This window comes from Bos grunniens, chromosome 1 (genome assembly GCF_055505025.1).
Source record: "Bos grunniens cultivar Pamir isolate PY7600 chromosome 1, Bosgru_T2T1.0, whole genome shotgun sequence".
Classification (NCBI taxonomy): domain Eukaryota; kingdom Metazoa; phylum Chordata; class Mammalia; order Artiodactyla; family Bovidae; genus Bos; species Bos grunniens.
This window is the reverse complement of record NC_141165.1, coordinates 120,919,966-120,946,399: the sequence shown is the minus strand read 5'-3', so window position 1 is coordinate 120,946,399 and position 26,434 is coordinate 120,919,966. Positions and strand designations below refer to the sequence as shown.

The 26,434-nt window shown below is 37.5% G+C and overlaps 1 protein-coding gene across 1 annotated transcript; it reads left to right on the top strand.

The window, feature by feature from the left end:
* Nucleotides 1-4,250: 4,250 nt before the first annotated feature.
* Nucleotides 4,251-6,791, top strand: CSNK2A2IP (casein kinase 2 subunit alpha' interacting protein). Its single transcript, XM_086321516.1, has one exon. It carries the CDS (start codon nt 4,521-4,523, stop codon nt 6,696-6,698), a length of 2,178 nt encoding a protein of 725 aa, XP_086177642.1. The 5' UTR covers nt 4,251-4,520; the 3' UTR covers nt 6,699-6,791.
* Nucleotides 6,792-26,434: the final 19,643 nt, after the last annotated feature.

Here is a 26,434-nt window from a genome sequence, read left to right as displayed (position 1 = left end):
GTGTTTGCAGAATTGGTATTCTTTTTCTTAAATGTTTTGTGGAATGCACCAATGAAGCCACCAGGGTCTTGCGTTTTCTTTGTGGGAAAGTTTCAAGACCCAATTCAATTTATTTAGTAGATATAGGGATCTTCAGGTTTTCCATTTATTCTTGAGTGAGCTTTGGCAATTTTCATCTTTCAAGAAATATGCCCCTTTCATCTGAGTTATCTAGTGTATTGGCGTAATATTATTCACAGAAATATCTTCTTATATTTTTAGATATCTGCAGAGTCCATAATGGGCTTCCCTGGTGGCTCAGAGGGTAAAGAATCCACCTGCAATGCAGGATACCTGGGTTCGAGCCCTTGGTTGGGAAGATACCCTGAAGGGGAGCATGGCAACCCACTCCAGTATTCTTGCCTGGAGAATCCCCATGGACAGAGGAGCCTGGCGGCCTACAGTCCATGGGGTCACAATGAGTCGGACTCAACTAAGCATAGCACAGCACAGAGTCCATAGTAATGCCAGCTCTCTCATTCCTGATATTTGTAATTTATGTCATTCTTTTCCCTTGATATATCTGGTTAAATATTTTCTATTTCATTGATCTCACAGAACCAGCTTTTTATATTCTTGCTTTTCTTGTTTCTATCTTAGTTTCCAATCTCTATAATTTTCTTTCTTCTACTTAATTAAGTAGGAAGATTCCCTGAAAAAGGAAATGGCTACCCACTCCAGTATTTTTGCCTGGAGAATTCCATGTAGAGAGGAGCCTGGCGGGTTACAATCCATGGAGTCACAAAGAGCTGGACACAACCGAGCAACTAACACTTTCACTTTCAGTGACAGTGGATATCCACTTTTAGTGAGAGTGGATATGCTTGTCTGTTATCAATCTATAATGGGAATAGCTCATATTTCAGTGCAAACTGAATGATTTGATTTTTATTTCAGTTTGAGGTTTTTTTCCATTAATTAGTTTTTTCATAGTAGTTTACTGAGTTTTATGAGAAATAGACATTGAATTTTATAAAATTACTTTTGAACACATATTGAGTATTTTTGTGAATTATGAGCATGACAAATTAAATGTTTCCTAATAATAAATCATTACATTGTTTGAATGAGATCAAGTTGGTGCTAGCAGATTATTATGTTATTGAAATGTTAAATGTTTTATTTTGGAATGTTGCATATGGTATGTGTTATTACTTTATTTTAGTTTTGAACTATTTTTTTATGTTTTAATATCAGATTTACATACAGCAGTTTCACGGAACAAATTTATTATATTTCTATGTTCATTATACTCTGACAAAGTTTGTATAACATTATAAATATATCTTCATTGAAAGTTGGAAAGAACTCAACTGAAAGAAGAATTTGAGCAAGAATTATTTGAGAATTAATTCTTTCATAAGTCATAATTATTTTTTCCCATCTTTATAGGTTCATTTAAACCTCCACAATGTCTTGCATTGTATTTAATGTTTATATGCTTTAGTTAAAGCATGTTATTTGAAACAGGAATTTTATTTGCTGAGTAGGTTTGAAAGTGGAAAAAATTCAGAAATGTAATTTTTCTCTGTCTTAAATTCTTGTTAGTTCCATTTGTTTTGAATTTCTTTATTCTTTTCCATGTGATAGCAGGATTTCCACACTGCATTCTTCTCCTCCACACTTTTTTTTAAAGTTTCATTGCATCTGGGTGCCAGAACGTGGTTCATCCTTTAATGTTTCACTTTTCAGTGAAATTTTGTGTCAGATGTGTCTTTTCAAATTAGCGTCAGGTTATGTATTCTTAAACCTTGTATTGAAGTTAGGAAACATGGAAAAATACACATAGTGTAAATGTTAGAGCTTAATTATCACAAAGTGAATTCACCTACACTGTCAGCATCCGGGCCAAGAAACAGAACATTATCACCACCCCAGAAGATTTGTGTTCCCTTGTAATCTCCACTCCCCCAGATGTATTATTATCCTGACTAGTAACACCATAGTTAGTATGAACTGATTCTGTACTTTTATACATAAAATTACAAATGAGTTTTTGTGCATATACTTTTCAATCAGTATTTTTTATGTGATATTCATTCATGTAGTTCTATGATGCTAGATTTTCTGTTAATTTTCATTGTTGCTTGGTATTTTGTTGAATGAATATATCACAATTTACTTATATATTCTATTATTGATTGACACTTAATTCTAGTTTGAAGCTATTAGGAATAATACTCCATGAATATCCTATTATATGTATTTTGCTGCCAATATTCATGCATTGCATGCCTCTTGAGATGTATCTAAGAATGGAATATAATATATACATATGTATGTGTGCATATATATATAATATACTAATTAAGCTATATAATCACGAGTTATTAGCTTTGTAAGTTTTCATATTAGTTTAGTCACATTCTGATAATGTGTCGTAGTATCTCTCTGTAGTTTAAATATGTGTTTGACTGGTTTCTAACAATCCTGAACACCTTTTCATATTGCATTAGTATTTGGATATCCTCTTTTGTGATGTGCTCATTCCATGTTTTGCCTGTCATTCTAACTGCACTGCTTATTTTATCTGAGTAACTTGCAGAAGTTGTAATGAATATGAGTCTCTTTTTCGGATATATGCATTGCAAATATTTATTTTTCCCATTCTTTGATGGCATTTCTTGATGACTGAGAATTTTTCATTTTAGTTTATCAATTTTTAATGGTTATAGCTTTCTATGTTTTAAGAAATCTTTCCATACATCAAGATCATGGTGTTACTCTATATTACTATATAGATGTATGTTAGAATGTGATATACATGCAGTAGGGTGTGCTGTTCCCTCCCCTCTTTAAAGTATTGATGTTAAGACACAACACACAAAATCCAGCAATCACAAGTAACTTTAGTTGTTACTATTCATGCATGTTGCATGTTCAATGGTGTCCAACTTTTTGGGACCCTATGGACTGTAGTCCACCAGACTCCTCTGTCCGTGGGATTTTCCAGGCAAAAATACTGGAATGGGTTGCCATGTCCTTCTTCAGGGGATCTTCCACACTCAGGGATCAAACTCATATATCCTGTGTTGGCAGGCGGATTCTTGACTGCTGAGCCACCAGGAAGCCCTATTATTCATGCAGGCAGAAGCAAAATGAAGAAGTTCTTTGGGTTAGGAGTGACTGTCTCTCACCAGCAAGAGTTTGCTTTTGGATTTGTGGCAGAGGAGAGGGAAAAGAGTGACAGAGGTTATGGCAGAAAGATATATAAACATGAATATATTAGTTTAGATGAGATATGCCTAGAGTATAAGTAGAATTGAATAGAAAAAAGAGCATAAGAAATAGTGGAATTGAAAAGAAAAAAATTCTATTAATTAGTGAATTAATATATGAAAGAGATAAAATCAACAGATGCTGGCATCTAGATGGTTTTGGAAGGTGAATCTGTCCAGGATGATTTCAAAGATATTGAATTAGATGAGTAGATTTTAAGGACCAAGATAGAAGATGCAGAAAAGATGATTTCCTTACAAGGAGAAAAAACTTTATTGATTCTTATGTTTTGTACTTGAATTGTTTTGAGATTTTGGGGTAGAGTGGGACATGACTGAGTGATTAAGCATGCATGCTCGCATATAAGACGAACTTCCATTTCACTTTAAGAGTCTATTATTTCATGCAATAAATTTATCTCAATTTTTTTTAAACTAAAGCAATCATTGAAAGAATACCCAAAATAGCTATTACCTATTACTGAACATTGGAGAAGGCAGTGGCACCCCACTCCAGTACTCTTGCCTGGAAAATCCCATGGATGGAGGAGCCTGGTAGGCTGCAGTCCATGGGGTCGCTAAGAGTCAGGCACGACTGAGCGACTTCACTTTCACTTTTCACTTTCATGCTTTGGAGGAGGAAATGGCAACCCACTCCAGTGTTCTTGCCTGGAGAATCCCAGGGACGGCGGGGCCTGGTGGGCTGCCGTCTATGGGGTCGCAGAGTCGGACACAACTGAAGCGACTTAGCAGCAGCATTACTGAGCATCTCCTATATCTTGGGCACTGTTTTACATTTTAGATATATTATTTAGTCTTTAGTCCAATAAATTAAACATTATATTTACCTATTTTACATACGAGCAGCTGAATGTTTAGAAAACTTTACTCAAAATTTACACACAAAATTTGTCACTACAAAATTGTTTGAGAAAATTAACATCCCTATCAGACCCTCTTCTGAAACCTCTTCACTGTTTTGTTAACAGGTGTCATTTCCTCAAGAGGAAAAAACTCTAAGAAGCTAAAGAGAAGAATCTCAATTGGTGACACTTTTTTTCAACCTCATTTACACCTCAATTTTGAGACACCTATAATATTTAGGAATTAACAGAAAGGTTATAAGACAGATGTTTGCCACTTCTTAAGTTATTTGTTTAGAAGCATTTGTTGTCCATGGAATCCAGCTAAAAGACTGTATCAGTTACTGAAACATCCCTACAAGCCAACTGCTTTCAGAAAGACCTCTATGACTAGCACAAGATGGTGCCACTAGCATATTATGATCAACGCTTCGTGCCATTAGAACACTCTTACCAACTGGCCGCAACCAGCTCATTAACACGTCAATACACAGACAAAAAATTAAATCAGCCCAATAACCAATTTGTGGTCAGAGTACAATCCCATAGTAATAACCCTGTAGTGCCTCCACCGAACTCTAGCCAGAAGGTACAGAGATGCTCAGAATTGCCCTCTGTCAAGTCTCAGGACACAATTTCAGGGGACTGCTATAACAGGGTTCTAAAATCACCATTATCTCACTCCAAACATCAGGCCACACCTTCACTACACCTCCAGCGGAGAACTCCCTTGTGGCCTAATAAGAAAGCCCTGAGCTCGCCTTTGTTCCACCCTAAACCTCAGAACACATCTTCATTTGACCTCATTAAGACATTGCCACCAGAGCCGACTCAAACAGACTGTAGCTCACAGTTATCCTTTCCTAAACCTCAGAATACATCTTCCCTAGATCTTTTCTGGACATCACCTTCACTGAAATCTATTCGAAGAGTGTCAAGTTCATCACTATATGCTGTCAAACATCAAGAAACTCCTTCCCCAGACTACCTATGGACATCATCATCTTTGGAATCTAATCAAAGAGACTTTAACTCAGCATTACCCCAGTCCAAGCCTCAGAAAGCCTCTTCATTGGACAGCCTATGGTCATCTTTGTTAGAGCGCAATCAAAGATGTTTGAGCTCACCATCACTCAACTCTACATCTCAAATAAATGACTTGTTTCAGACATCACCTGAAGCCCATCATTTGGAGCCTAGTCAAATGACTCTGAGCTCATCATTACCTGACTCCAGACTTCAGACACCACCTGTATTAAGGTCCAATTCCAGTGTTCTGAGATTACCACTGTCGAATTCAAAACCAAGAAAGTCACCTTTACCATACTCTGTCCACCAGTCAAAGAGTTTGCCATTGTTCCAGCCCCAAACACTTGATCATGACTTCAGGACCCCAAGCCCAGCAATGTGTCACTCCAGATTGCAGAACACCACTTCACCAAGTGACAAACACAAAGCCACAGATCTTTCCTCACCTCATCCCAAACCAAATGTCTCAGGTCAATCAATATTAAGCTCCAGGCACTCCATGAAGAACATAGCTGCTTTACCACTGGGCTCCAGACTCCAGCGTAAAAGCAGTTTTGGTCATTATGAAGAGACAGGACCCAGTAAAGACATTCCATGGACTTTAGATTACACTCAACCCTGCATTGTTAAAGGTGGAACTGTCCCCGATGATGTTGTAAATAAAATTGTCAATTCTCTCTCCAAGACCAGAATCCAGAGGGATCTCTGTAGGCAGATTCTCTTTCGAAGGATGAGGGGAAGACCAAATCCTCGTCCTGGTCCCCGCCTTTCATCAAGTTATATGGTTTGTTTAGCCTGTGCCTCTTGCATAAAATCTCACTGTAGCCATCTTACAGGAAGGAAAGACCCCCATGCTGCCACACTATTTGTCATCCCAACACCTGAGCTCACTCCTGAGAAAGAGATAATGGTGAAACTAGTTTTTATCCTTTCCATACCAGAGACTACTTTTTTACTCCCTGTGAAAGAAAATCAGCCTGATGAAGCTCCTGAAGACAATCTTGAAGGAATGGAGAAGATATCAAACATTTCCCCTACATCGGAATCTGATATCACTCAGGGATCTAATGAAAAGAAGACCTGGCTGACAGTAGCCCCCGAAAACCAAGCTGTAAGCCAACAGCCCCAGGCTGTAGACTGGCTGCTTTATGTGAAGAAAAACAGTAACCCTCAGTTCCAGTCCGTACTTCCATCCTCTTCCTCCTCCACCTCTTTGTCTTCCTCATCCTCTTCATCTTCCTCTTCCTCTTCCTTTTCCACTGTAGCCCCCTTACCCCCTCCTCCTCCTCCTCCAAAAGAGTCTAAGGTCTCAGACTGTGTGTTCACTAAGTTACTTAGTTACCACCGGTTGCCTCCAGGGGTCTCCTGGCTTGAGTTTATATGTAGTAAAAATCACCAGCCACTTCCTGGAAAACCATGTCCAAGTCAATCACCATCTCCCAAAGCAAGGCCTATGAGGAATAACACCACAGTTAAAAGGAGAAAGGGGCCCAAGACAGTGTTCAAAATTTTCCAGACAAAGTTTCAAAATGAGAGAAATCTTGACTAAATTAACTTTTTGTTTCTTTGAAGGCAGTTGACCTCTTAGTTCTTTGACATTAGTTTGATTTCCTATCATGCTTATTAAAATTCTTAGTATTAACTAAGTGTGCCTCTATATTTCAGCTGATGAAGCAATTAGTTAAGGGGAACTATTACTCTTAAGTCTATTTTAAGAGTTTTAAATAATAAACTTAATAGTCTTAAATAATAGACTATGAGCTTCTAAAAGCCCAAAATGGAATCCTATGTTTTTAACCATGTGCCTGGCTTACAGTAGCCACTAGAAAATAATTGTTAAATGAATTAATAATAACTGGCCACAGACCATAAATATCTCATTTGTCTTTCCTTGAACAGTATCCAACTCACTGCTATCCTCCTTCCTCATAAGACATAATAATGGCAATATCCTTAAAACAAGTTATGCTAATCTGGTTCCCTATCTCTAAAGGAAATTCAGATCATGTTTAACAGTTAATAGATATAGGAAGGAATCTTTTCAGTCATGTACTCCTAGAGACAATTCTTCTATGGTAAGATCCTGCACTCTTAAATGCAATGATTTATTCAACCTTAGCAAATCTCAGAAAAGAATAACCAACTGGTACAGATAACCCTACCTCATGCTAACTGTGCCAATATTTAAGTGATAGGCTGTAAAGTCACCTGTTCATCACTTCTACTTATACAACATAAATGAGTTAATAAAAATGTTAAAAAAATGTTTCTGTTCCACTGGGTCTACTAGTAGTGGGAAGAGAAGGGAATTGTCTTACCTATTACCTTAAATAATTATACCTATCCAAAAGAGCTAGAATTAGTTTTTCTTGCATACACTGATGACTCACTATTCTGCCTCTCCACTCTACTTCTTTCTAATCACTAAATTGCATATCATACATTCCAGTTGAAACATTGTACAGGCATCTTTACAGTTTGCACCTTCACATCCTTTGCGTCCTTGTCCTCTGTGTTCCCTGTTTTAGTGGATGTACCACCATCTGTCATGGAGTCTGTTTTCTCATTGCCTGTCCCCCTCCAAGTCCGTGAGTCCCATGACCTTATCTATCAGTTCAGTTCAGTTGCTCAGTCGTGTCCAACTCTTTGCGACCCCATGAATCGCAGCACACCAGGCCTCCCTGTCCATCACCAACTCCCAGAGTTCACTCAGACTTATGTCCATCGAGTCAGTGATGCCATCCAGCCATCTCATCCTCTGGCGTCCCCTTCTCCTCCTGCCCTCAATCCCTCCAAGCATCAGAGTCTTTTCCAATGAGTAAACTCTTTGCATGAGGTGGCCAAAGTACTGGAGTTTCAGCTTTAGCATCATTCCTTCCAAAGAAATCCCAGGGCTGATCTCCTTCAGAATGGACAGGTTGGATCTCCTTGCAGTCCAAGGGACTCTCAAGAGTCTTCTCCACCACCACAGTTCAAAAGCATCAATTCTTCGGGGCTCAGCCTTCTTCACAGTCCAACTCTCACATTCATACATGACCACAGGAAAAACCATAGCCTTGACTAGACGACCTTATCTATAGAATCCAGCTTTTTTCTCCAACCCTATTGCCACTGTTATAGTTGTGGTCACAGATTTGTCAGCTGTATTACTGAAATAACTTCTAAACATGCATTTTAACTTTTGAACGTATTTCTAAGATCAAAGTTGATGATGCCATTTCACTGTTTATAACCTTTATCATTCCTTCTGTGATTGAGTCATGATAATTTTCAAGACTGATTTCTTTCTCTTTTCCAGTCTCAGCCACGTTAATTTCTTTACAGTGGGAAGCAAGCCTCCTACATTTCTAAATCAACAATTCTGGTGTCTAGAATAATCTTTCCATTTATATATTTTTGCTCTACAGGGCTCTAACATCTTCTGGGAAGCCTTTTCCTGATCCATGTACAACTGAAGGGTTTAGTTGGCTTTCATATTACCATGAAACTTTATTTTTACTCTTTATACTGGTCTTCACCATAATATAAACCAATTGTTTCTTGTCTGTCTTCACTCACTAGAATGAAAACTTATTATTCACCATTTTATGTCTATTTTTTATGTAGTCCTTGAAATACAGTATATTCCCGAAAATATGTATTAAGATTGAGTTAATGCTAGTGAAGCTCTTCATCTTTTTAAAATTCTTTGAAATAAGAAATGCTTCATCTATTTGCTTTTTCCCATACTAGTATTGAATTGTTTTTTGTACCTTTTGTCTCTGTGAGAACATATATACAAATATTGCAGTAGTCATCCCTGTCTTGTTTCATATATTAAAAGTGTTCCTTTCTAGTATTTCAGTATTAAATATGATGTTGCATAGCGACCAGTGATGATGAGGAAGAATTTAGGTGTGTAATAATGTGTTCAAGGATTTCTCCAAGCTCTTTAGAAAATCCTTGATATGTGCTTAATTCACCCTGAGCATCTGTTTTGATGACACATATCACTTGTATAATTACTTAATATGTTTTCTACTAAACTGAATTTCATGTGTGGAGGTCCTGTGTCTATCATGTTTACTACTAACCTCTTTGGACCTAACGAAACCTAGCATATACTAAGATTTCAATAAATATTTATGGAATTAAATCAAGGAGTTCAACTGATTTTTATTTGTTGCTGTAATTTACAGGTTTGTTTCCATTGTTTAGCTTATTCTCTAAGCTTTATGCCTCATTGTAATTTTTTATTTTTCTTTATTTTTGAACTATGATTTATTTATTTGTTTTTAACTTCTTTACTGTATTGGTGGGCTTCCCTTGTGGCTCAGCTAGTAAAGAATCCACTTGCAATGCAGGAGACCTGGGTTTGATTCCTGGGTTGGGAAGATCCCCTGGAGAAGGGAATGGCTACCCACTCCAGTATTTTGGCCTAGAGAATTCCGTGGACTCGACAGTCCATGAGATCACGAAGAGTCAGACACGATCGAGTGACTTCCACTTCACTTCACTCACTGTATTGGCCATTATTTATTTTGTTTTTAATCAGAACAGTGTCTACTTTGAATATTTTTTAAAAGAATTCTTTAAACATATATTTCCTAGTTTTTAAATTTGGAAATAAAATCACATGAAACTGAACAGGAAAATGAATGACAATAGCAAGTATCCAACTCTCTCTCCCAGCTGACATACCAAGAGATTTCAAAATACGGAACAACATGTGTTGTGTCAGAAGGTCAAGAAATTTTTGTCAGGTCTTGTATAGATGAGTTCAGATTTTAGGAGGGTAAGAGGGACTCAGAATTTACTAGATTTAAATAAAGAGATCATCTGAAAGTAATTTTTAAAAGATATTAACTGCATCTCATTAGTGCCTTTTTCTCTAAATGGAAAGGCCTGGACATGCGAACAGGCTACATAGCTGTTGGGAAATTGAAGGTGAGTTCTCTGAGTTGTCACATATCTGGATGATAATTTAACACTCTTTTTGTTTTGTTTTTTAATTGGAGGACAATTATGACCTGATTGGAAGCTGTTGGCATGGGGAAGCTGTAAGCAAGCTAACTAGAAGAAGGGCGTCCACTGTGATAGGTTAGGAGCACATGTTTGTGTCTCTCTGATTGGTTCTAAGTTGGAAATGGAGACAACAATTAGGGAAGCTATCAGTTATTAATCATGTCCTAGCTATTTTGGGCTATTATTTGGTGTCCTAGATTATTACTAGAAAGAGTGGTAATAGCAGGCTCGCTTCCTGGGCCAGTTACTACAGATAAAGGGTTGGTTTCCTGGGCTGGTTGTTCCAGGTAATAAGCCAGAGTTTATACGTATTCTGGATGTTGTCTGTTTTTCTATTCAAAAAGCAAATTTTTATATTCAAAGCAGATTTGCTTTGTTCCTATTGAATCAGCTACTACTTTTCTTATCGGCAAAATCTCCAACTGATGTTAACAAAGTGCACAGTGCACCTCCTTTCAAGATTCAAATAAATCCCTCAAAATCACTCCCCAGGATTAATCAACACCCTGAAAATAAAAAAACACAAGGTATAATAGAAGATTATGTCATGGGTCATAAGTTTTCCAAAACCCATAATAGAAGATTATAAGTTCAAGGACTCATTATCCTTTGTACTGGTCTCTGTAATACACCTATTTTGCTGGTGGGAAAAAAACCGAAGGGCTGAGGGTGAAGGTTTGCCCAGGACCTTCAAGCTGTAAACATGGTTATCCCTTGACATCCTCTTTGCGCTAAGCCTCATATGTCACTAATAACCATTCTAACTGGAAGTAAATGCTTTACTATAGTTATTTATGCAATACATTGTTTAGTATTCTAATTGGTGGGTGAAGCTAGCCAATAACTTTTGCCTTCACTTAGGAAGAATAGTTCACCTGGACAGTAATATGTCAGTGCTTTACTGAGAGTCCTCTTATTTTTCACAAATCCTGAAGGCTGATTTGAATGATACAAAGTTCTCTAGGGGTTCTACTTGGTTACACTATATGGATGATTTGCTTCTTCACTTGCCTTCTCAAGCTTCCTCACAGGAAGATACCATCCCGAGGACTACACCTAGGTCCAGATAGAATTCACAGCATCATAAGTTTTCCAAAACCCCAAATTGTCACCTGCAAGGTTTTCTTGCTAGCTGATTATCACTGAAATTGGATTCCAAATTTCTCTTTTCATGGCAAACTTTGGTATGACACCACCCTTATGGAAGAAAGTGAAGAGGAACTAAAAAGCCTCTTAATGAAAATGAAAGAGGAGAGTGAAAAAGTTGGCTTAAAGCTCAACATTCAGAAAACTAAGATCATGGCATCTGGTCCCATCACTTCATGGGAAGTAGATGGGGAAACAGTGAAAACAGTGTCAGACTTTATTTTTTGGGGTTCCAAAATCACTGCAGATGGTGACTGCAGCCATGAAATTAAAAGACGCTTACTCCTTGGAAGGAGAGTTATGACCAACCTAGATAGCATATTGAAAAGCAGAGACATTACTTTGCCAACAAAGATCTGTCTGGTCAAGGCTGTGGTTTTTCCTGTGGTCATGTATGGATGTGAGAGTTGGACTGTGAAGAAAGCTGAACACCGAAGAATTGATGCTTTTGAACTGTGGTGTTGGAGAAGACTCTTGAGAGTCCCTTGGGCTGCAAGGAGATCCAAGCAGTCCATCCTAAAGGAGGTCAGTCCTGGGTGTTCATTGGAAGGACTGATGCTGAAGCTGAAACTCCAATACTTTGGCCACCTCATGCGAAGAGTTGACTCATTGGAAAAGACTCTGATGCTGGGAGGGATTGGGGGCAGGAGGAGAAGGGGACGCCATAGGATGAGATGGCTGGATGGCATCACCAACTTGATGCACATGAGTTTGAGTGAACTCCAGGAGTTGGTGATGGACAGGGAGGCCTGGCGTGCTGTGATTCATGGGGTCGCAAAGAGTCAGACACGACTGAGGGACTGAATTGAACTGAACTAAACAATAACAACCCTGATCCATTTTTTATAGGAAGACCTGGATGACATAGCATTCAAAGCCTTTCAACTCTCTTTCAAGGAGTGTTTGATGAACCTACCTGCTCTTGATCCTTTCAATGATTAGATTCTCATTTTCCATTCTGTATATGAAAATGAAAGGAATGCCCTTTGGAGACTCACCCAAAAATGTAGGACCACCACTAACCCTGGCAGTATTATAGCTGGCAACTGGACCCAGTGGCATGAGAGTATTCACCTTGCCTTAAGCCATTATGGTCACTGCCTAAATTGTTTTGGGATCCCCTTTAGCCATTTTGGTAACTCGTGCAGTTGAAACTCTCCTGAACTCTCATCACACTCAACATTTCTCAGTCAGCCCCCTTCTCCTGTAAAGTTCTTTTGTTAACTGCTCCTCGAATAGCTCTTTTACACTAACCTTGACTCGGCTACTCTTCTCCCCTTGGTCACCAATGAAGTCCTTCACAACTGCTTAACGCCGATGGATAACTTCCTGACTCCTCACAATGACCTGCAGGAAATTTCATACTCTGACTTCTCATGGTTCACTGATGGCTTTTATTTACAAAGTGATAATGGCAAATACTGTGCTGTATCTGCTATTGCAGCTCCTTTTGATGTCAGCATCAAAAAGCAGCATCTTTACCTGAGGCTACTTCTGCCCAACACACTGAGTTACATACTCTTATACAGGTTTGTGCTTTAGCCAAGTGCAAAGCTGCCAGTATTTATGCTGATAGTAGACATGCTTTCAGATTAGCTAATGACTTCAGAATATTGTATAAGCAATGTAACTCCCTTACTTCCAGTGGAAATAGAATTAAAAATGTTCCTATGTTCAGGAGTTACTGGATGCAATATTTGCTGTGTTAGCTATTAATAAGATTCTGAGGCATTACAACTCGGCTCTCTGGAAGCTAAGGGGACTCACCTTCTGACATTTCCATAAGGAATATTGTCCCTAGGGGAACCAACAACAGCCAAAACTCTGTCAGAGTCTAAAGGGATATTTCCCAAAATGATAACTTACAAAACCTGGTTAGAGAAGCCCAATGATTAGCCTCCGAAAAGGAAAAACAAGATTGGAAATTCAACAATTATTGGTTTGATAAAAAGAAAAAGCTCTGGTTTGGACCAAATAACAACCCAATCTTACTGGAGACTCTAAAATTCCCACTTCTCTTCACTGTACACACATTAAACCATTGGTTTACTGACAAAATTATAGCCTTCATAAATCAATATTGGCAGGGAACATTAATAAGGCCACAAAAAGTGCCTACCTCACTGTCCCACTTGTCTGAAATACAACCCAGGAAAGTCTGTTTCTATTGCTTCCAGACATTTTAAACTGCCTAATGGACCATTCAAGCTCTGGCAAATAGATTTCATACAACTTCCTCCGTCTCATGGAGGATATAAATATGTTTCAGTCGTGGTATGCATGTTTTCAACATTGGACTGAAGCCTTCCCTTGCAGCCAGTCTACTCCCTCTTCTGTGGTTAAAGTCCTTTTGGAAAAGATTATCTCTGCTTGAGGAACTCTCCTCAAACTTCATAATCATCAAGGAACCTATTTTATTTGTCAGATACTTTAACAAGGTTGTGCCATTGACTGGTTTTATAGCATTTTTCTTGTGCATACCACCCTGAATTCACATTATTAAGACTCTATTTGTCTCTGAAGTAACGACAGAATGTGTCATAAAATCACTGATAGATTTCCCCCTCCATTTACAACAGGAGCAATAGTAATAGTTGTTCAACCTTAGTTTTGAGTGTTGCCTTGTAGCTTTAAAGTAAATTTGAAGGATGAACTAGTGGAGATTAAACAGATATGTATTTTTTTTTCTTAATTGTGTTTTTCATTAAGCTTATAAGTGGTTTTAAAATGCATTTCATTAACTTTTAACATAATATTTTGCCTATTTTAAGCTCACTATAGATAAAGTGTAGATTTTAAGCTTACGGATAGATGAGCTTCCCTTGTGGGTCTGTCAATAAAGAATCTACCTGCAATGCAGGAGACCAGGGTTCAAACCCTGGAGCAGCAAGATCCCCTGGAGAAGGGAATGGCAACCTACTCCAGTATTCTTGCCTGGAGAATTACATGGACAAGAAGAGCCTGACAGGCTACAGTCCATGGTGTCACAAAGAGTCAGACACAACTGGGCAACTAACACACACAGATGAAGAAAATGAATCAGTAAGGGAAAAGATGGAAAGTTGGGTGCCTGGAGGTTCAGGAAAGAAACCTGGGGGAGCATTTCATGAGAGTGGAAATTGAGATGGGCTAGTAGACGAGATTCTCTATTTCTCCTTCTTTAGCATTCTCGATTAAATTTTGCATCTGTACCAGTGAGATTGTCTATTTTTCTTCAAAACCAATTTTCATGTTACTGAATTTTATTGCAATAAAGTGATATTTTCCCTCTTTTTCTCTTTTTTCTTTTTCCTCTTGTATTTTCTTCCTCCTCTTCCTCTTTTTATTCTCTGAAACAATTTATATAAATTGTCAAATAGAAACTTTCAGTTCAGTTCAGTCACTCAGTCATGTCTGACTCTTTGCGGCCCCATGAACTGCAGCATGCCAGGCCACCCTGTCCATCACCAACTGCTGGAGTCTACCCAAACTCAGATTCATTGAGTCAGTGATGCCATCCAACCATCTCATCCTCTGTTATCCCCTCCTCCTCCTGCCCTCAATCTTTCCCAGCGTCAGGGCCTTTTCAAATGAGTCAGCTCTTTGCATCAGGTGGCCAAAGTACTGGAGTTTCAGCTTCAACATCAGTCCTTCCAATGAATACCCAGGACTAATCTGCTTTAGGATGAACTGGTTGGATCTCCTTGCAGTCCAAGGGATCCTCAAGAGTCTTCTCCAACACCACAGTTCAAAGGCATCAATTCTTTGGTGCTCGGTTTTCTTTGTAGTCCAATTCTAATATCCATACATGACCACTGGAAAAACCATAGCCTTGACTAAATGGACCTTTCTTGACAAAGTAATGTCTCTGTTTTTTAATATGCTATCTAGGTTGCTCATAACTTTCTTTCCAAGAAATAAGTGTCTTCTAATTTCATGACTGCAATCACCATCTGCAGTGATGTTGGGGCCCCCAAAATAAAGTCAGCCACTCTTTCCACTGTTTCCCCATCTGAAGTGATGGGACTGGATGCCATGATCTTTGTTTTCTGAATGTTGAGCTTTAAGCCAACCTTTTCAGTCTCCTCTTTCACTTTCATCAAGAGGCTCTTTAGTTCTTCTTAATTTTTTGCCATAAGGGTGGTGTCACCTGCATATCTGAGGTTATCGATATTTCTCCTGGCAATCTTGATTCCAGCTTGTACTTTATCCAGCCCAGCATTTCTCGTGGTGTACTCTGCATATAAGTTAAATAAGCAGGGTGACAATATACAGCCTTGAAGTACTCCTTTTCCTCTTTGGAACCCGTCTGTTGTTCCATGTTCAGTTCTAACTGTTGCTTCCTGACCGGCATACAGGTTTCTCAAGAGGCAGGTCAGGTGGTCTGGTATTCCCATCTTTTTGAGAATTTTCAAGTTTATTGTGATCCACACAGTCAAAGGCTTTGGTATAGTTAATAAAGCATAAATACATGTTTTTCTGGAACTCTATTGCTTTTTCAATGATCCAGCATATATTGGAAATTCGATCTCTGTTTCCTCTGCCTTTTCTAAAACTAGCTTGAGCATCTGGAAGTTCATGGTTCACGTATTGCTGAAGGCTGGCTTGGAGAATTTTGAACATTTCTTTACTAGCATGTGAGATGAGTGCAATTGTGCGGTAGTTTGAGCATTCTTTGGCATTGCCTTTCTTTGGGATTGGAATGAAAACTGACCTTTTCCATTCTTGTGGCCACTGCTGAGTTTTCCAAATTTGCTGGCATATTGAGTGCTGCAGTTTCACAGCATCATCTTTCAGGATTTGGAATAGCTCAACTGGAATTCCATCACCTCCACTAGTTTTGTTCGTAGGGATGCTTCTTAAGGCCCACTTGACTTCACATTCCAGGATGTTTGGCTCTAGGTGAGTGATCACACCATAGTGATTATCTGGGTCATGAAGATCTTTTTTATACAGTTTTTCTGTGTGTGCTTGCCACCTCTTCTTAATATCTTCTGTTTTTGTTAGGTGCATACCATTTCTGTCCTTTATTATGCCCATCTGCATGAAATGTTCCCTTGGTATCTCTAATAATCTAATGTTCCCTTGGTATTATCTTGAAGAGATCTCTAGCCTTTCCCATTCTATTGTGTTCCTCTGTTTCTTTGCTGAGGAATAGAAACTTTAGGAAAACAGAACCAAACAAAACAAACCCTCAGGTACAAAACTCATTCATTGGCTTCTTCCTTTTTCTAGGAAAACTCGTCCATTTGTCTTCTAATTCAATGGCAAGTAGCGTTTACTTTTTCAGTCCTTCCACCACAACCAAGGCCTCTTTCCAACACACACAGAATCAGTGAATTGGTCAACTTCCTAAAAAAGACACTGGATACGGCTTTACACTAACAAACTTGACAAGAAGGTGGTGCTAGAGGTAAAGAATCAGACTGCCAATGCAGGGGACCTGGGTTTTATCCCTGGGCCAGGAAGATCCCATGGAGAAGGAAATGGCAACGCATTCCAGTATTCTTGGCCGGAGAATTCCATGGACAGAAGAGCCTGGTGGGCTATAGTCCCTGGGGTCGCGAAGACTCAGACACAACTGAGCAGACATCATATAAACTCAGTTTATGTATCTTTAAGGGTCTCCCCCGGAGAAGGCAATGGCACCCCACTCCAGTATTCTTGCCTGGAAAACCCCATGGATGGAGGAACCTGGTGGGCTGCAGTCCATGGGGTCACTAAGAGTTGGACACGACTGAGAGACTTAACTTTCACTTTTCACTTTGATGCATTGGAGAAGGAAATGACAACCCACTCCAGTGTTCTTGCCTGGAGAACCCTAGGGACGGGGGAGCCTGGTGGGCTGCCCTCTATGGGGTGGCACAGAGTCGGACACGACTGAAGCGACTTAGCAGCAGCAGCAAGGGTCTCCCCAGTGTCTCAAAGGTAAAGAACCCACCCACCAATGCAGGAGATGCAGGATCACAGGTTGTATCCATGGGTCAGTAAGATCCCCCAGAGAAGGAAATAGCAACCCACTCCAGTATTTTTACCTGGTAAGTCCCATGGACAGAAGGATCCTGGTGGGCTACAGTCCACGGGGTTGCAGAACAGTTGAACACAACTTAGCAACTAAACAGCAACCAACCATACATCTCTACAGAAAAAGAGTTAAAGTGTACTTTTCCTAGATTTTTTGTATATTTTTGGAGATTATGTCATTAAATCATAAATTGGAGCTAAATCTGGCTATCTGCTTCATCACTTGGGCTGTGACTTCTTTTCTTCATGCCTTTGTTCCAATATATTTTAAACACTGTAATAATCACACAGTTACTAACATCTTATTAATTGATCTGTGTACATTTAAAGAGGGCCACATAAGCCACCATTTATTTTTTGTATCACATAAAGTTATGAAAAATGTGAGGTGCTCCAAAAAAAAAAGTGAAGACAGAACCAGAGTCATTTCTTTTTTTTTTAATTGGAGTATAATTGCTTTACAATGTTGTCTTAGTTCCCGCTGAACAACAAAAGAAGTCATCTGTATGCATACATATATCTCCTTCTTGAACCTTCCTCCCACTGCCCCCACAGAGTCACGTCTTGATTCATTGATTTATACATCAAGTATACACTTTATCCAAGTCACTTCCCAAGAAAATTTCAATTTCTGGAACATCATCTAAACTTCCCATTCTTAAAACTCTCTCCAGGTGAAAAGGAAGTGGATTATATATCTCTTAGGACTAAATATTTGTTTTTCTTCCAGGTGGACAAATAAAAAGTCATTAAAGTTTAAGGATAGTGATCAAGTGTTCTGCACTCTTGGGCTCAGAAACTCTCAGACTCAGGCCCTGTCACTAACTGCAGTTTTCCAAATCATTTATTCAATGTGAAAATCTGTTCCCTTGACTAAGAAGGATGATACAATATAAGGTGAGCATCCAGCACACAAGAATCCTGAAAAATAGCATCATAGCTACACTCACGATTACTTTGTGGAAATTCTTTTTTTCTTTTACATTACAGATCCACTTTATGCTTTAACAGTTACGGTTTAGCAACATAAACATTTTTTGATGTTTTTTTGGGATAATAATGACCTGAGATTCATATTCAAGCCTCAGTGACAATACTCGTTAGTAGTCTCTCTTCTGTGTGTTGAATCTGTATTATATTTTGACCGTGGCCACATGGGTCAAGGCTGCTTATTGCTCATTGAACAAAGTCCAGACTCTTCCGCCAGCTGTTAAGGTCCTTCATAATTTTGTCCATATCAAAGCTCTTTCACTCTTTACAATTTTCACAACATTGTATGTCTATAATGTACTTTGACTCTGTGTAATCTTCATCTCTAGCAATTTCTCAAGTATGCCCAGTATTTTTCTGTTTTCAGACCTTGTTCATGCTGCTTGGCCCCATTTAGAACACACAGCATCCAACACCCCAAAGCATCAGTATCTTATCCATTACAGAGTTTAGCTCTGTTAATAACCTATCCACACCCTCGCTTGCACCTTAGACCTGGGTTCAAGGCCAGACCTGGCATCTGACCTGGGTTTCTTTGATTATATTTACATAATCATGGCAAATAGGTGGGGAAACAGTGGAAACAGTGTCAGACTTTATTTTTCAGGGCTCCAAAATCTCTGCAGATGGTGATTGCAGCCATGAAATAAAAAGATGCTTGCTCCTTGGAAGGAAAGTTATGAGCAACCTAGACAGCATATTGAAAAGCAGAGACATTCCTTTGCCAACAAAGGTCTGTCTAGTCAAGGCTGTGGTTTTTCCAGTAGTCATGTATGGATGTGAGTTGGACTATAAAGAAAGCTGAGCGCAGAAGAATTGATGATTTTGAACTGTGGTGTTGGATAAGACTCTTGAGGGTCCCTTGGACTGCAAGGAGATTCAAGCAGTCCATCCTAAAGGAGATCAGTCCTGGATGTTCATTGGAAGGACTGATGTTGAAGCTGAAACTCCAATACTTTGGCTACCTGATGCGGAGAGCTGATTCATTTGAAAAGGTCCTGATTCTGGGAAAGATTGAGGGCAGAAGGAGAAGGGGAAGACAGAGGATGAGTTGGTTGGATGGCATCACTGACACAATGGACATGGGTTTGGGTGGACTCCGGGAGTTGGTGATGGACAGGGAGGCCTGGCGTGCTGCGGTTCATGGGGTCACAAAGAGTTGGACACGACTGAGCGACTCAACTGAACTAAATCATAAATATCATAAAATATATATAAATTATGTTTACATAATAAATTCCTTCAATTTATTTATTTATTTTTCCATTTCACTGATAAAAACTATAAATGCCCTAAAGTCCAAACCTTTCAGCATATTTTACTCTTCACACTGTACTGTGTAGTGTCTAACCATCAGAAAATGACTTACTAATAAATGCTAATTGAATATATGGTTCTAGATAGAAAGCCTGGGGGATGTGCTGAGAGTGATTTTTGTTGCTTATAGAAAATGACTTCTAAAGCATGTATTAATTCCTACAGTGAGGAGAATGGTGTGTCAGAATCACATTCTGGGTTTCGTGCCAGGCTTACGCTATAAAGTGAGAAGTGTTCGAAAGGAAATACTGAAATGTTAGAACCTTTCACTAAAGAAGTGTTAATTGCAGTGCTTTAGACTATGAAAATGAGCTGAAATATAACCACATGCTGCTCAGTCAACCAAAAAGTATAAGATGTAATATATATATAATAAATTGGAAATGATTATTTTAAAGGTTGAGACCACACCATATTATTCATATTAGTTACTGAGATTCAGGAGGTATATTGTATTTGATCTCTAAATTATCCTTCATCTCTGTGAACATGCTGTAATTATCTTGTTCATCCATTAGAGGAAAACAAATTCATTTATCCTTCATTTTCAATAATAATAAGTACAAAATCTCTTCTTTTACGAAAAAAAAAATTCACTGGGAATTACATTTTGTGCATTCAAAATTGATCCCATTTCAAACACTTGAATATATTTACCATAAACCTGTAATTCTGAGTGACTTATAGCACTATCTCGAGTACAGAAATTTATCCAAAGCATTTCTAAAAGATTTTTTTAGAGATTTTAAAATATAAACAACATTATTACTGAGTAACACCTACAATGTTCCGTCTCCTCTAGAGCTGCATAGTAATCTTACAAATACATTGAAGAAGAAATGGAGACCCAGAGCAGGCTTATTAGTCTAATACCATGGTTTACATGGTCAAGGAACTGTTTTTGGTTGTTTTTATTTTTAAGATTTATTTATTTCTTGGCTGTGCTGGATCTTTATTGCTGGCAGGTTTTTCCCTCGTTGCAATGAGCAGGGGCCGCTCTTCATTATGGTACACTGGCTTCTCATTGCGGTGACCTCTCTTGTTGCCAGGCACCAGCTCTAGTCATGTGGGCTTTCGTAGTTGTGATGCATGGACTTAGTCGCTCTGCAACATGTGGATCTTCCCAGACCAGCAATGGAACCAGTGTTCCTTGCATTGCAAGGTAGATTCTTAACCCCTGGACCACCAGGGAAGCCCTCAGGGAACTGCTTTTAAATGTCTAGAACTGAATGTTCCAATGCAGTGGCCGTTAGCTACATGTAGCTATGGAACATTTGGAATGTGGTTAGTGATACAGTTTAAAATTTAAAAACTAAAGGAATGTAAAGTGTTTTTCCAGTAAATAAAATGTTAGAGTTTTGGTAAGACTATACTTTCTTTGCCTATTCCATCATTTTAAGATATTATTGTTTTATTTTAGTGTGCACGTTGAGACATATGCCTCATTTCCAATATTGGACATAAACATGTGCACCACAGATCTAGATGATAGTGTATTGATTGAACGCAAATGACTTTTTTTTTTTACACAGTGGTATAATATTGCAATGTGTTTGAGTATTCTATGTGAATGGCACACCTTACAGTAACATTTATATAACTTGTAATTGTTAATTAAATGAAAATAATATGAGAATTTTAATTATAATACAATTTTTTAAATTTAGTTTACAAATAAATATGGACACACCATAAATGTAGAATGAAAATATACAACTGTGCAGAATTATGTGGTGATAGAAGAACTGGTACTATGACTAAAGGAATAGGAAAAAAGAGTGGAAGAAAGTTCGTCAAAAATTTATGATGAATGCCAATTTCAATATGCTGCATAAGAACAATACAAAACTACTTTATTCATTATGCTAAAAATTAAGATAATATAATGGACAATATTAGCAAACATTTCTAGCAAATGAGTTTTCTATTAACAGTGTGTCAACAGTATTACTTGACTGAAATCAGAATTATATGTCTAACAAAACATTTTACAGTTAATTTTAACAAAATTTTTTCTAAAAAGTATTGACCTTAATAAAAAAAAAAAAAAGACAGTCTAGTGATTACTTCGGGGAAGGCAATGGCACCCCACTCCAGTACTCTTGCCTGGAAAATCCCATGGATGGAGGAGCCTGGTAGGCTGCAGTCCATGGGGTCGCTAAGAGTCGGACACGACTGAGCGACTTCACTTTCACTTTTCACTTTCATGCATTGGAGAAGGAAATGGCAACCCACTCCAGTGTTCTTGCCTGGAGAATCCCAGGGACAGGGGAGCCTGGTGGGCTGCTGTCTATGGGGTTGCACAAAGTCGGACACGACTGAAGCGACCTAGCAGCAGCAGTAGCAGCAGCAGCAGTGATTACTTGGGAGGTATAAATATAATGTGGTTTTAAGACATTGGCCATTAAAAACATCCAAACCAAAAATTGGAATTAATAAATTTTAAAGCATTTTAATATTCTCATAATTTAAAAAGAGCAAAGCAAAGATATTGTGCTGTATCCTCTGATATATAATGTGTGACGTTAAAGTTTTATGGAAAACTATTTTAAGGATAGAATTGAGGTTATTTATTTCCAAATAATTGAAAAGGAAAAATTAGAGTAACAAAAATTTGTCCAATTAAAAGCAGTATGAATGAGTAGGATTATTTAAAGTAGTTTTCAAAAAACAGATTAGTGAGAAAATATAAAATAGGATGGTGGATCTAAATTAAACAAATCAGTCATTGAAAAGCAAGGTACATTGAATAAACAAATTTTTCAGTTATATGTATATTCAAATTAAAATTTAACAATCTAGCTAAATGCTTTTTCCCAGTAATCTGCTAAGTAAAGGCAACAAAACTAATGTGACAGAACCAATATTTTAGAATTTGTATTTATTAGTTTAGTTTTTAAATATGATTTGAATTTGTAATTTTGGCCTGCTCTAAAATAGCTTTGATTTTTCCACAATCCATAAAACAATTTTTATACAAAAGAATGGAAAAGTTATTTCAGTTATGGAAACTTTGTTACAAAATTAGGAGTAAAGACTAAAATGATATATTACTAAAGTAAAGTATTTTCAATTAGGCCAATACTCAATGACTTTCTGAATACAAGCCCTTTCTATAAATAAAAAAATCAAATTAATTTAAAATTGGAAAGCTTGCAAACCTTTTTCTTTAGTTGTAGAGAAGTCATGCATCATATAAGACACGGTCCAATCAGTATTCTGGGAGCATTTTTCCTCAGAGGATATTCAAGTTAACAAAGACATGTCATTTAGAAGCATAAAAATAGAGCTTGTTGCTTAGATATTTCTGAATTTTTTCCATCTGCTAAAGATGAATTTCAGTTAAATTATGGAAAAATTAATTTCTATCCTTATGTATGATCCTTCAGCTAGTTATTATGCTAGGTCAAAATTCTAGGTTCACTGGAATTAAAACTGTTGTTTCTTTTATTGTTTCATTCCACTGTATAAAATATACTAAGAATATCTGTGCTCAGTTTTCTGAAGCAATTATATATAAAGTAAAATGTATACAGTTGTCAAAATTTTTCAGTATATGTATGCAAGAGCTATGAATCACACCAGTTTATGGAAACTGCTGAAATAGAAAATGAATTTAATGATCTTGTGTTCTTTGCCAATTTTTGTTGGTTGTGTTATGGACAAATGCTATAAAGATTTACTGTATTGTTAATTGAAAATTTTCTTGAACAAAAAACATGCTTACCAAATGTTCAATAATCTAAGACAGAAAAAAATGGCTGTGTAATTTACATAATTTATCAATGTGACACTGCATTTGAAGAAGCAGAAATTTGTAGCACTAAAGAAAGAAAAAGCTTATTTGTGATCTAGCAAGACATGTACAAGAATTTATGTTGAAGTGGCAATTCTTCATAATACAAATCAATGATAATACCTACACATTTTTCAAATGAATCAATATGCAGAATTTAATTGTAATTGACAGGATTATGTAAATCATCCTCTAAATGTAAAAGAAAAGTTTGAAGAACACTAGTACTGAGTTGCCACAATAATGTACTTATATTGGACAGACAAGTTTTGAAACCAAAATGGTTTTGTTAAAAAATGAAAAAAAAAATATTCTTCTATAAAAGTAGTTTTCTTACTTTGAGTACAAATATTAAATAAAAATGATTTTGGTAATGGATTTAGTTATTTGAAACCTTGAACTATGTTTAGGCCAACTAAACATAAGTTGCACATAAGTGTACTTTTTTTTTCTCTTGAAAGTTTTATTATCAATGTTTTAATCATCCAGTTGAACATAGACAATATCTGATGAATACTCACTCACCCAGAATCTAGGTTTTCTAAATCTTAACATTTTGCTATATTTATTTAATATTTTTTAAAAAAGTAATGACACTCTTGAAGTATTTGCGTACCTATTTTGGGGACATTTGTATACCTGTGGCTGATTCATGTTGATGTATGGCAGAAACCAGCACAATATTTAAAGAAAATATCCTCCAAGAGCACTTTTAAAAACTGTACAGTCATCAACTCTAAATGCAAATTGAATACATTTGATGAAAATTTAGTGTCCAAACTGAGATGTGTTATAAGCCTAACATGCACACTAGATTTTAAACAAGAAGGCACAAAAAATATAAAATATCTCATTAATAATATTTAAGTTGATTACATGTTAGCACAATAATATTTTTGAGATATGAGTTTAAGTAAAACATATTGCTAGTGTTAATTTTACCAGTTTCATTTTGCTATGGCTACTAGAAAATTTGGAATATAAATAAGGCAAGGTTGCTGAATATCTTGAAAACTACCATTTTCCCAGGCCTAGAGAAATATACTTGGCATATGGTTGGTAGTTAACAAATACATCTGGGTGGGGAAAAAGACTATAGTGTGTTTATCTCTGATAGATTTTTTACAGGATGAGTAAGCACAACTGTTTTTTTCCTCTTTCTCTCTGATTCGGTCACTACTTTTTTCTTATTAAATGTGATTTTGTGAAAATCTCAAAAGGTGGAAGATTTAATATCTGTATTGTGATGACATTCTGGAGAAATTATTTGGTATGTCATTTTGAGTGGGTCGCACCTATCATTCTGTTCCTCCACATTTAAAAAACATAACTGACATCATTATATGCACACTTTGATTTAGCTGCTCATATTATGGGGTTGAGAGTTGGACATTTAGAAACTAAACCACCACCATTACAGCTTTACAAATTTTTATTGAATAAGTAGTGTATTCTTATAAAAATTCAGACAATAGCCAAGTATATTCTATAGAAATCCAACACTGTATTTCCCTTTTAAAAAGTAATTTTTAGAAGGTTTAATACATTGTCCTATATTTTGTTTATTCAAATACAAATGTGTTGTATTTGTTTTTTAATAACAGGTGGAATCATACTACACACATACAATGGGTGTATCTCTTTGGTGTTACCTGCCTTTATACTCGGAGAAGGCAATGGCAACCCACTCCAGTACTCTTGCCTGGAAAATCCCATGGATGGAGGGGCCTGGTAGGCTGCAGTCCGTGGGGTTGCTAAGAGTCGGACACGACTGAGCAACTTCACTTTCACTTTTCACTTCCCTGCGTTGGAGAAGGAAATGGCAACCCACTCCAGGGTTCTTGCCTGGAGAATCCCAGGGACGGGGAGCCTGGTGGGCTGCCGTCTATGGGGTCGCACAGAGTTGGATACGACTGAAGTGACTTAGCAGCAGCAGCAGCCTTTATACTGGAAGGATTAATCTCATTTGTCCTTTCAGTCAGTCACTGAGGACAATCCATTGCTCTAGTCAGCAGCGCTTTTGGCCAGCACTCTCATCCCATTATGGCATACCTGATTTTTGCCCTCCTTCTTACCCCTGCCCAAATACCAAAATCCCTTCCACTACACCTTGTGGTATAACAAGTCTTCAGCAGAATTTCCTGTGTCACAGGCCCAACTCTTTCCTGATCATTCCCTCACACTGAGCTAGTTGACTGACATCTGAGTCTTTTCTGAGGATGCTGCGTGTCTTAGTTTTTTTCTAAATGACTTATACCACTCTTTTTGAAATGGTGGAGATAGGGGTTCACTCATTAATTCTCATCAGTGTTTCCAAACCATTTTCTCTCTCTAACCCCTAACTCCTTCCCTGAGGTTTCAAGGTCATGTCATTAGGTGTTTCCTTGACTATTTCACTTTTTTATCCTCCTGTCATTACCCTCTGAACCTAGTGTCTGAAAGTAATGTGTCAGTCTTATTCAGATCCTGCCTTACTTTCCTTCTCTTCAATATTACTCCTGTTAAAACTCATATAAACTACCTACTCTGAGTTCTCAGTTCCTGAATTTGTTCATCCTACTGAACCTCTCCCTCTCATATCCATGGTTAAAATCTTCATCTTTTCATTATCAAATACTCTAAAATTTCAAGTATTCCATTCATTCTTCTAGTGCTCTCACTCCCACAGTATTTTGATCCTACCAGGCCCTAAGCTAGCTTAAAATTCAAGTTCCCTAAATTAAAAACTGTTACATATACCCTCAAATGGACTTTCATATACCATTTTGCAATTTTCTGGCAAGCACCACAAACCTAGTTAAATTCTATTATCTTCCACTTCAATCTTCATCCCTATAGGCAGATATGGCTAGAGAAAAACTTCCTGCTGACAGTCTCACCTTAAACCTCAAATGAGACTTTAATTCTGTCCTAAATCTGAGCATCATCTTGAGCATCATCATTACTCTCCTAGGTAACTACTTCACATCATTTCCTTTCCTCACAATTTCAAGACCTCCTTGAATATTTTCACTTTCAACAACTGCATG

What these genes read in the sequence shown, in the direction of transcription:
- CSNK2A2IP (XM_086321516.1), top strand. Translation starts at nt 4,521, where the DNA reads ATGGTGCCACTAGCATATTATGATCAACGCTTCGTGCCATTAGAACAC.